This window comes from Siniperca chuatsi, linkage group LG7 (assembly GCF_020085105.1).
Source record: "Siniperca chuatsi isolate FFG_IHB_CAS linkage group LG7, ASM2008510v1, whole genome shotgun sequence".
Taxonomy (NCBI): Eukaryota; Metazoa; Chordata; class Actinopteri; order Centrarchiformes; family Sinipercidae; genus Siniperca; species Siniperca chuatsi.
This window is the reverse complement of record NC_058048.1, coordinates 20,996,303-21,009,038: the sequence shown is the minus strand read 5'-3', so window position 1 is coordinate 21,009,038 and position 12,736 is coordinate 20,996,303. Positions and strand designations below refer to the sequence as shown.

Here is a 12,736-nt window from a genome sequence, read left to right as displayed (position 1 = left end):
TGTTTCATTTGAGTGTTTTTGTTTTTGAGAACTAAAAGGCTAAAAAGCATTCAAATAATTTCAGCTAAGTTAAAGTTAAAACAGGTGGAAAGTCAGAATAAAATATTTTTCACAAATCATTGCATGACCCCTCAGATGTATCCTGGGACCCCCCACCACGTTGGAAACTCACTACCCTTACCCCAAAACCAAGGCTAATTTTAACTTAAAGAATAGACCCAATCCTATTTTTAAAGACTTTTTGCTTTGTTTTCTTTTTTTTTTGCCATAACGACGTTTGCTCAGACATAACATAAATCCAGTTTCCCAACCTTTAACCTTAAAATCAATTTTATTCACGACCTAAAACGTAACCCTTAACCCAAAATCCAAGTCTCACTTTGACGCCTATGACTTCAATAATGGCCCTAACCCGGAATTAATTTAAAACAGGACCAGAAAATATGTCCTCCTTTTGTAAGTTTGATCTCTTGCCACTGTCTTGTGAGGACTTTTTGGTCCTCGTATAGCTAAAGATTAGACACCCACAGGAGGCAGATGTCTCTGTCTCTTTAAAACACGGACTCCTGGAGGTTGGCGAGGATTTGGTGCGGATAGCAGGGAGTGCGCAGCTCAGCTCGGCATGAGCAGCGCTTCATTTTCACTCAAACTGACGCCGCAACCTGCAACTGCTCGGAGCAGTGAGAGAGAGGAGTTATTTTATTTATGACCGGGCTAAATATAGATATCCCTCCTTTTTTGTTTGTTTTTTGAGCAGCAGTAGGGCATCTCTTGTGTGTGTGAGACCATGCGGGGATGAAGAAGTGCTGCTGCTGAGTTTTGTTATTAGGTTTCTCCGGGGCGGTGCTGCTGCTGCTGCTGCTGCTGCTGATCATCATCCTGCCGCTGTCATGGGTTTCTGGGAGTGATATTAAAGTTTTTTTGGGATGATTTTACTCGCTTAAAATATTCCAGCTGAGGCTCAGACTCCAAACCGGTTCAGTTTACCTGTTTTAAGTACAATCTGGGCGATTTTATGACTGGAAGTTTGATTTAATTGATCATTTGAGTGGACTGTCACGAGGCTGCAGACTCCAGAGGATTTGACAGCGGGAGAGTGTGGCGATGAACTTTGGACATTTATTACTTGTGACTGTCTCATTCATCACCATCACATCAGGTAAAATATTAATATAACTAAGCAGAAATGTCTTGTAAATGTGCTTCCTCATTCTCTGGCTTTCTCCCACACACACACACACACACAGACACAGACACACACACACACACACACACACACACACAGTCTGGCGTGACTGCCTCACAGTGTGTTTGACTTGTCTTATCGTGTTTTCTGTCCCTCAGGTCGATGTAAATGTTGTGTTTAGCTGGATTTCAAACACGTTTCCCAGACAGCTGTGGGAACTGAGCGCATCCTCCCAACAAAATGAATTACAAAGGGAAATGTCACGTTTGCAATATCTAAATACCACGGGTGAATGCCAAGAAGATGCACATTTTCTCTCGGAGTGTCCCCCAGAGCACTGAGGTGGTCACACAGAGAGGCCGTTAGGCAGCAGGAGAGGTCAAAAGAGGCTCCACTGTAGCCAAAGTAAAACCATTTAACTCTCACTTCTAGTTCAGCTGTGAGCACATAAGCTCTCAGGGACAGTTTCTGACAAGCCAGCCCCCCCCCCCCCCCCCAAAATGTTTTGAGGATGCAAACATTAAAAAATGCTTTTAAAAGCTCATTTATTTTACCTTTTTAGAAAGGGATTATATTTTTTTAACCATCGCTCTAATAACAGTTTACATTTCTGAGCCTTAATCCAAACCCCAAATAAAAGCAGGACTCAATTCATGAGAGTGCAGATTGTTTTTTTTTTTTCCATTCTCAGAAATATTACAGTATATTGTAGTTGATCTGTATTAAAGGTCGGAATGTGTGTGTGCTTCAGTTTTAATCTTTTAGCAAATTAAATTGACTTTAACTCAGTGGATAGGAAATGAAAATTAAACCAAGAAATCTTCACTGATGCCACAAACTGTAGTCATATTTTACATTAGAGCCCGACTGATACTGTATGTTAGAGGCAAATATTTGTGTTGATATTTGAGAGTTTTAAAAATATGTAAACAATACTGTATATAGGCTGATGTTATTTTATTTACACAAACACATAACTTACACAGCATCTTTGATAGGATCCTTCGAAGGTACCCTGTTGATTTTTTGACCACTAGTAGCACAGTGGAGCAATGTTTTTATGAGTGGGTCCCTGTTTTGTTAGAATCGCACACAAGTACATGGTGGTGCAGTTTACGTCCTGCTGGTGGCTTCATTAATGCTATACTGCTGATTGAGAGTTGGTAGCATTAATGCACCAGAAGAAGACTTTTGGCAAGTAAACACAATGCAGGATGTAAAATAATTTTAAATAAATCTGTTTTCAAAATGTTCAACAAGGAAGGAAATGCACTCAACGCATTTGTTAGGCCTCAAGAATACAAATAATGCGTTTTGGTGAGAAACACTGAATATAAACTCCGCAGGGCACCTTTTTTGAATTAGTTTTTTTGTAAACTCAACACTGCCATATTATCAGCTGCTAAGTTGATGAGCTTCTAAGTTGATGTGGCTAACTTGTTAGCATAATTGCCTCTCTACATACACATCCAGCAGATACAGAGCAACATTATCATTCATTTGGAGTCGTGTTTCTGGCCACCTGGCGAATGTAAGTCCAATATTCACTCTCCTTTTAGCTCTGTTTTTGGTCTCCACCAACTCCTGAGAAAATATCTGGCTCTTTAGCTGCTAAATGCTCCACGGTGTTCACCAGCTAGTTGCTAACTTTGTTTGATGCTGAGCAGGTAGTGGACAGTGAGTTTTTAGAGCTTTTTCAATAAAAACAGCTGCCTGCCGCTGCTGAAAACGACGTTGATAAAAGCAGCTAAAGTGAACCAAAACAGTAGTTGCGCCCTGTCAAACCAAAATGAGCTGAAAAATGCTAAAACGCTTAAAACAGAGCTGAGGGGAACTGCAGTCGGGCGAGGATTCTCTGTGAGATTGTGAGCGACCCCTTTCACATACAAGTAGTCATATGATCCACTGTTAATATAAAAAGGTGGATTATAGCTTTAAAGAACTGTGACAGTTGAAAAATAAACTTGTTAGTCTTCTCTTGTGGGCAAACTATGTGACATTTCTACTGTTTCTAAATTACCTCAAACATATCTTTGGCATTTCAGTACTGCAATTTCTTGTCACTTATTGGCTGAAATATACATTAATATCAGTATATCTGAAATAAGCTGTATATTTATCACTCTAGCTCTATTTTACATCTTCAATGATATACTATAATTTCACTATAAATCCTGAGCTCTGCGGCCTTTGCAACTCCTTGTGCCACTCTCTCTGCTTCATTATTATAAAATGGTGCCACCTCTCAACATTAAAGGTACTTTTCAACACCCACACCATCTGCCTACATCCATTAATCTGGAGTGGGTATTTTCTCTCATTCCCACCTCTGTTATACTGCACGTTCCCGTAGGGTGATGATTTGTTTTTTCATAAAAATATTTGAGAGAGGAGGATTCAAATGGGCTTTGTGACCTCTGCGGGAGCTGTGTTGAGACAAATACCCCACTGTTAGAATTTATTCTGATATTTTTATATAAAGGAAATAAGAAATGTGTGCGTTAAAGCGAGATATGTTTTGTTTGTGTTGGTGTGTCCAGTCAATAACGTCTCTGAAGACGCATGGTGGGGGTTTTGTATGCGTGTTCCCCTTCCTCTGTGTGATTGTCACTGCCTCCTGCACAAATTGCGCTTGATTTAACACAGCAGCTCTTTCTCACACACAAAACAAATCTCAATTAAGACTGCATCAGTGTGGACCCTAATACACCTCATTGAAATCTCAGTTATCTTGAGCTGCATTCAGACTCAGCTGTTGCCGTGCTCGGTGTGGAACTAATTGAGCTAAACAACCCTTAGCTGGTGATTTCTGTCCACTCTGTCCTCCTGCTCATTACTTAGTGACAAATATGGCTGAAGGCTGACTAAAGCCTTTCACAGTCCCTCTTGATGAAATGAGCGTGGATGATGAAACCACTATGTGCCACAGGCTTGAGTCATGTCGCCGGATGTTGATGATGTCCCACTTCTGGTACAGTCGGTGATGACATCATTTAGAGATTAGATTACAGGAGAGGACAGTTGCCAAACAAAGGCTCAAAAAGCCCAGACTGTTGCCAGAAGAAATTCAAACCAGACTTCTCTGCTTTGAAATGTAGTTTGCTGTGGCACGTTATCGCCCTCCCGCAGAGATTACTTGGCAATGTCACAAGAACTCCTTGAATGTTTTTGGTCTTTTTAAGTATGTAAATGAATTGAAATTGAAAAAGACACCAGTGAATCTCAGCAGACAGCCACCAGCCCCACAGACAAGCTGCCAGCCTTCTGCTGCTGTCTCACTTTAACTTGCATGTAAAGTTAGTCTCTGCGCAGTCTGCCTAACAGGTAGATATTTGTGTTTTTCCACCAGATATCAAGCTGTGAGCTCAGACAGGTCCAGTTTCTTGTATGTGTTTCACTTCGAGCCTAGCTGTCACTAAAAGCCACCGAGATCTGAAGCGAAACAGAGACGTCCCCTCTGCGGCTTTGTTGTTTTCACACATTAGCATGACAGCAGTACACTTCTGCCTCTGGGGAGGATGCAAAGTTAATATTTAGAAATACTAATTAATGAAAGCTGCCCTCATTATGTAATGTCATAGCTAGGAGCCAAGAAACGCAGAATATAGCCTGAATCAACAGGATTTTGAAAACGTGATCTTGATCACCCCCCAGCTCTTACCCTGCTAACTGTGTGTGTTCGATGAGGCAGAAATGTAGGAGATGCCATGAGCAAACATGTGGGCGTGTGTCAGAGTTTGCAATTAGGACCAATGCGATAACTTCATAGCTGCGTGCGGCACTAATGGGCTTTCATTTGACTGCGGTTGCTTGCTTTCTCTGGATTTTTTCATTTGCTTTGTGAATAAATGAAGAAATTCTCACAGATCAGATGCAATCATGGCAATTACCACATCTAATCATCCTTACACACACAATCACATCATAATGAGTTAAGTCTGTAGCTCTAATTCTATTAATACCACTGAAAAGAGAACAAAGAATCCTGCACATTGTCCATCACTTGTACTCACTTTATTTATGAAGTTTCGGTCCTCAGACCTTCGACAGGTGAAGTTCATATTGACAAACAGCACCATACACACATTACAAAGGCTGTAGACTGTCACCCGGGAAAAGGCCGCCAATCAGAGAATGCCAGGAACACCTCCCGGTATGCATAAAATGAGAGCGGCTATAATAGATATTTTTATAAAAGCAATGAATCAAATGACAATGTGGAAGGGGTCGTGCGTAGTGACGAACCCACAGAGAATTATTACCTGAATCTGCAGCTTCCCTCGGCTTTACAGAGCCTCATAGTGAGTTTCAGCTCAGTGTTCAGCTGTCTCAACTTTATTGTTTTGGTTCACTCTCATGGCTCCTGAAGTGTCGTTTTCGGCTGAAGCAGGCAGCTATTTTCAGTGAAAAAGGTCTAAAAACCCACTGTCCACTACCTGCTCAGCACCAAACAACAGACAGACAAAGTTAGCGACTAGCTGGTGAACACAGTGGAGCATTTAGCAGCTGAAGAGCCAAATATTTCCCTCAGGAGTTCGTGGAGACCAAAAACAGAGCTAAAAGAGAGTGAATATTGGACTTACATTCATGAGGTGGACACAGAAACACAACTCCAAATGAATGATAATGTTGCTCCATAACTGCTGCATGTATAAAAACCCAAGTGGCCAAGTGGCCAAAAAATCAATTATTGCAGATTTAAAGTCACTGAGCTCTTCAAATATAAAAAAACAAATGTGATACTGAGCTCTTCCAATTGTGGAGAAGGAAATTTATAGAAAGTAGGTTCACATCACACAATAAGTCTCTCTAGGGACAATGTTTTTTACAAAATCAGTCCCATATCAAACAGTGTATACTGTAGTAGAAGAAGGTAGAAAAAGACACTAAAGGAAATCTAAAAATGGAAACTAATAATCACTTGATTCGGAAATCAGTAATATCAACAAGGATAAAATTGCCTTCAGAAAACAATATGTAAAAATATATATCAACAAGAGAAATGTATCTTAACAAGACACCTGGAACGTACAAAGTTCTAATAAGACTATAGATTAATACCAGCAAGCTATCAAGGGAGGCGATCAACATATACCGTAGGCCTACTAATGGGAGGATCCATAAATACATATAATAAATATTGGAAGTGACCTCACCTATAACAACATGAAAAAAAAGAAGAAACGGTGAAACTTTTTTTTTAATATCACTGATAGACTAAAGTGTTTTATTTAGCGGATAAAAAGAGAAAATATCTGCTTCAATTTCAACATACATCACATGAGTAGAGCCGTTAAATTTACTGTATTTCTCCAAGAAAAGCACCTCTGCCTCTGGCACTGACACATTAATTTGTACACAGGATAGTCTTGAGAGCGTACTAAAGAGTGATAACCTTGCATGAGGCCAGCATACTCTCATTCACAAAGCCTCTCCATTTTGGATGACAGCTCAAGGTTGAGTGAGGTTCATTCTTATGGATTATCTTGGCTCTCTTTTTTCCCTTCACGCTGAAGGTCTGTGAGGTTCGTAGATGTTAAGATGTGTTTTAGAGGGTTTCATTGATTTGTCCACTCTGGCGTGGCTTTGGCACATGGATGATATGTGTATTTGAAACTACCGGAGGTTTAAGAATGATTTGTTTTGTATTGTAACATTTAATACAAGCCTCTTGGATCAATACACGTGTTGAGTTGGACATTTTAGCTCCTGCTTGGTTTAAAAAAAAAAAAAACCTGTTGAACAGTGCGGCACTGGGATTGTTTCTCCTCCTGTTTTTTAAAACACATCTAGCTGTATTTGTTTATCGGAAAGCACTGCTTTTGTGTTTTATTTGCTGCTGAGAAACCACTCGAAGCAGTCAGACGTAACTCCAATCTCTTCTGAAGTCGCCTAAATAATACTTTCATGAAGTTGAATGTACAGTAAATTGAAAATATTCTCCTTATTGAAAATGCTGTAATTTGCTGCAATTTATCGATCACAGCTGTGACTTTTGTGAATTGTGAGAACAGCTTAAATGAACTGAAGCAGCAGTTTGTGAAACATCTTTTCCCGTGTTTATGTAATTTGTTCTGAAACTCTACTACATGAGTAGCCAATATCCTTCCCTACTTGTTCAACACTTCTAAACTTGAAAGTGATTTCACACCAGAATGCCCCAGATTAATATTTTTCACACAAATCAAGTCAAACTCTAAATTCCCGCATGCACTCAGAGACGTCTGAGGAGCTACTGCGAGCTCTAATGGGCCGTGTTTGTGATCCGACTAAAAACATACCTTCACAGAGGTCCCCATTATCGCCTGTGATGTTTATTTTTCCGTGTCACAAGTGAGGCTGACAGAGTTTCTTTTTGCTGAAAGGTGCTTTCAACCACTGCACCACAATCTTCCTGTCATGAAGCCGACATTACTGTGAAAACATTATTTCTCACAAAGAAAATGTGTTTCTGTCGTGCTCAAGGTGGCGTAGACTTTTCACTGATGGCATACTTGTCACAGGAGCGAGTTGTTGCTTGTCACTTTGGCCACCTGAAGCTGTTTGCTGTTCTGTTTTTGACTGTTTTCTTTGTAATACATCAGGATTGTGCCATATTGATTCTGCTGCATGATAGTTGTACCGTTAAAATTGCTTTTGATATTTTCGAAGGTGTCTCTCATCTCATTAAAATATGCACTCATCAAATAAAATTAATAAGCAAGAATTTGTAATGGTGACATTCATGCCATTCAAACCAACTGAAAGCAACCAGGACACAGAGTACAAAGGCAGCTAGATCTCATAAACACCAGAAAGAGAACATCACAAAGCAGAGAGCCTTGACTTCAGCCGCTATAACTGTGTATAATAAAAGGATTCAAATTACCCATTGTTAATGGTGTTGTTAATGGCAGACTGATGGTTTTATTGGGTGGTTGGAATGATAACTTAGCCTGTATTTCTGTGAGTAAATATAATATAATTTGTTGGTATTTAAAAAAAAAAAAAAAAAAAAAACTCAACAAAGTTTTTTTTCCATTTTCTTGAGTTTGGGCACCATTTTAAAAAAAGGAACTGATCAGAGTAACCAATGACTATAAAAGACAAAGAACTGTTTTAAATGATACAGATAGTTGAAACCAATGCAGTTGTCTCAAGAGAGTCATTTGAGTGTATCAAAGATTATACAGTGATAAGTAAAGAAAAAACATAAATCTACAAATTATTTTATACTGCATTAGTTAGTTTAGTTTATTCAGGAATTCTCATTGAGGTCAACAGACAAGACACGCACGCACACACACAGCCACACTAATTTAAAACAATCACATATATTATTAAAAATATGAATTAGTAAAACTTTAAAGTCCCTCAGAGGAATGAATGTTCCTCTTACATTACATGAATGCCAATATTAAAGCAGCACTGATAATTTTTTCAAGTTAACAATGGATGTGTAATGTGAAAGGGGTCGCTCGTAGTGACGAATCCACAGATAATTACCACGAGACTCTGCAGTTCCCCTCAGCTCTACAGAGAGTGTTAGTGTCTTTCAGCTCATTGTTTAGTTTTTTTATGGCCCACAACTTTACTGTTTTGGCTCAGTGTCACTGCTCTCATCAGCGTCGTTTCCAGTCACAGCAGGCAGCTGTTTTCAGCAAAAGGAAAAAAAACAAAAAAAAACACCCGTTACCTGCTCAGCACCATACAGCAGACAGAAAAGGTTAGCGACTAGCTGGTGAACATAGTGGAGCATTTAGCTGCTAAAGAGCCAGATATTTCCCTTAGGAGTTGGTGGTGGAGACCAAAAACAGAGCTAAAAGACACTGGATACTGGTCTTACATTCATCAGGTGGACAGAATCACGAAATAAATGTTAAGGTTGCTCTGTAACTGCTGGATGTGTAAATAGACAACTCTTTGTTAACAACAACTTTAAGGCGATAACAATCAATTGCCTTAAACAGCCAATATTCTTTTCTAATATTATGTCTGAAGCAAAGCCGGAAGCAATTCAAGACCCTTACTTCAATTTTCTTTGTAACATGATCATTGTGTCCTATAAAAGTAAGCCGAGAGTCAATCCATGAACCCAAACATTTAATTTGATTAACTTTTTGAAGAGATGTACCATCTCTATGAAGTAAAGTCAGAGAATCAGATCTGGAGTTGAGGTTTTGTCTTGTACCAAATATTTCTAATATAATATTTTTAAGATTTTGTTTTATTGAGCAATAATTTGTCAGCTGACAACCAGTTTTGTAAAATGTTAAAAGTGAATCACGATCACAATAAAGGGGCGTTCCACTGATTTCACACATGAAGATCAGCTCACTTGCCATGAGTAGTACCAGTCAAGTCACTATGATGACACTATGATGTCATAGTAATGTCATGAGGGTTACCTCTGCTTGGTCTTGGAGACCTTAAATTTATAACAGATACCTGAGTTACAAATTGGGGATGTGGAGTTTGAAAGACTTGGGCATTTAACAGGCTGGGGGGTTATAACAAAAGACGGCAATGAGTTGCATTATAGGAAGTGTAGGATCCAGTGTTTTTGGAGCTTGACCCAAAAACAGAAGGAGTTGTTCAACATCATTGCCCCAGTTTTAGTACTAGATGTTTTGGCTGCATGGATTTTGACTATTCTTCTTTTTCCCCCCAAGCAAACAAACTTCATGGAAATGCAACATTAAACTGCCCGAGTAAGCTTTTAAGAGGTCAACTCTCTCGCAGTATTTGTTTTTGTCATAAAATCCAGTTATGATAGAAGAGGAAGAGTTCAGAGTGATGTAACTGTGTTACATGAGTTGGGATTTTGCCAGTGAATTCTTGTGTGTGCTTTAAAAACATAGTTCACCGCCAGGACATCACTGGGCTGTAGACACGCTTCCTCAAAATCAAAATACATTTTCTGTGGACAAACACAGTCATATGTGTCAATATGTACTCTTCACAGATACCATACAGATGTGATAAAATATAATCCAAGTCCATTATAATATTCTAAAGGATTAGTTTACAGGCCTAGCATTTATACCTCTTATTGTAAACAAAGTGTGTGTTTTTGTAGGACTGGCTGGAGGTGCTATGGCACATTTTAATGGCTCGATTAGTATTCATCCACATCCTGCATTAGCGTTTTGAGCTGTCCTGGTTTGTGACCCCGGGGGTGTTAGCTGAGAGCGCTCAGCTCGCTCTTTAGATGTTTACTTCAGGTTTATGCCATGATGGTGACTCCTGGCCCGCGTGGATCAAATCAATTCATGAAAAGACATAAATCTGCTTACAGCTGAAAAGTGAGGGTTTATCCTGATGCATCAGATTTAAGCATAATGTAACAGCAGCATGTGTATCAACATGTGTGTCATTAGGTTACTCTTGACTGCTCCTCTCCAATGATAATGGAGGATTTTTATGCAGTGTAGATTATGTGCTGAAAATAATGCCTCAGAAAGAGCAGAACAATAATCAGTGGCACAGTGACCATTTCATCTTTTTTTTTTTTTTGAGAGTGAGGGAAAGACCATCTGTTTCTCAGAACCAAACTAAAAGCAGTGGCGTTTTAAATTATTAATTTTTCTTACTGTAACACACTGTTACAGACATTTGGTCTTGCTCTAAAAGCGTACCTTAGGACTTGAAGCAGTGTGCCTTTCCCTCACAGCCAAGGGAAGATAGTAATGGATCCCCAGAGAACAGGGATATGGGAGTTATCTGTATCTCTTTGCTCATTCTCTCAACTCAGGTCTTTCTCCCTTTAAATACATAGATCTGTCTTATTCTCGGCTTTCCATCCACTATCATCTCCACCTCTGCAACAATCTTGATTGACACAGAGATTGGCCATTACCATATCACATGGGTGATTGCATCCTCTGTGCAGGTGGTGTCTTCTGTGAAAATACTATGCTCTATCTATCTATCTATCTATCTATCTATCTATCTATCTATCTATCTATCTAGCTATCTATCTAGCTATCTATCTAGCTATCTATCTAGCTATCTATAGATATAGATATAGATATATATATCTATATATATATAGATAGATAGATAGATATAGATATAGATATAGATATAGATATAGATATAGATATAGATATATATATATATATATATATATATATATATATATATATATATATATATATATATATATATATATATATATATATATATATATATATATGTGCGATATATATATATATGTATGATAGCTCAATTGGTAAGTCTCAGGTCAGGACTTTCACACGGGGGACTCGGGTTCGAATCCCCTCGGGACGCATTGAGCAATGACCATCATCCAGTGTGGGTCCTTAGGCAAGACCCTTCACGCTGCTGCCTACCTCATGATGATGAGTGACGATGAAATGATTGACATGCCGGCTCAGGCGTCGCCCGGCCAAACAAGGTCTGCGTCAGGTGTTGGGGAACCAGGGCATCGAGACGACAAATGGGCTACTGGAACAAGACGGAAATGGGCGAGATGCGATAACAAGGCTCTGTTGGAATGCTACTACTCCAGTAACCCTAGTCAGAGGGGTTACATGCACAGGATGTGGGGTGAATGGTTACTTGAAACCCACAATCGAGGCTTACGGCGAAGCAACTAGTAGCTCAGTGTTCCAACATCCACAAGCGGCAACTGCTATCACAACTTGAGATTGACGAGGTACAACACAAATGCTACGGCAAGGGGGAGCCAGGACTACAGGTCAGAGGGGAGCATCCAGCAGCTCCCCAACCAGAGATTGGGTACGAAGCCCCAAGAGAAATCACGCTGAACGAGGCAGCAACTGACCTGAAAGATAAGATCATGGCGAGGATGAATACAAGGCAACCCTTGACGCCAACTACAACGGCTAAGTGAAGTACCATCAGAAAGTCTCCTAGAAGATGTGAATGCAGCATTGAGAGCGATCCCTACCACAACCATCACTGAAACCAATGAGCTGATATACGCCTCAGCAGCAGTGATCCTAGAGATGCTTGGCTACAAGAGCAACCATGGGAGCCATGAGAGACAATACCCACCATGGAAACGAAGGTTGGAGGCAAAAATCAAGAGAGGCCGGAGAGAAGTGAGCCAACTGACAGAGGCTGAGAGAGGTGCAATGAGAAAGCAAGTACCCAAGAAGTACAACCAGATGCCCATACCTGAAGCACTCGAAACTGCCAAACAAAGGCTCCAAGCCTTGGCCAGCCGCCTAAAGAGATACACGAGAGATAATGAAGCCAGAAGAATAAACCGGCTGTTCGCAACTCAACCTGCGAAAGTGTACGCTCAATGGCAGGGTAATAACAGCAGAGCAGACCCACCAAGGCTGGAAACGGAGCAGTACTGGAAAAGGGAGGCATCACATAACAGCGATGCACAGTGGCTGGCAGCCCTGAGAAAGGACCACAGCAACCTCCCTGAACAGAATCCAGTCACCATCACAGCGGCAGACATCCAAGAAAGAGTCTCAGGTATGAAGAACTGGACAGCACCTTCAACGAGTAAGGCAAGTCCTAAGAAGTCAGCTCAATGGCAAGAACAAAGCCCAGGCAATAAACAGCTAC

At 40.1% G+C, this 12,736-nt stretch overlaps 1 protein-coding gene across 5 annotated transcripts in view; it reads left to right on the top strand.

Annotated features, from left to right (window-relative positions):
- The first annotated feature begins 477 nt into the window (after positions 1–477).
- Positions 478–12,736, top strand: part of zgc:77784 (uncharacterized protein LOC402947 homolog) — a 58,394-nt gene continuing 46,135 nt past the window's right edge. The window contains exon 1 of one of the 5 annotated variants that reach the window (XM_044202944.1): positions 478–1,159. In XM_044202944.1, coding sequence (XP_044058879.1) covers positions 1,105–1,159 — 55 coding nt within the window. In that variant the 5' untranslated portion in view covers positions 478–1,104. The remainder of the gene's footprint in view (positions 1,160–12,736) is intronic. The other 4 variants (XM_044202940.1, XM_044202942.1, XM_044202943.1 and 1 more) reach the window with 4 other exon arrangements.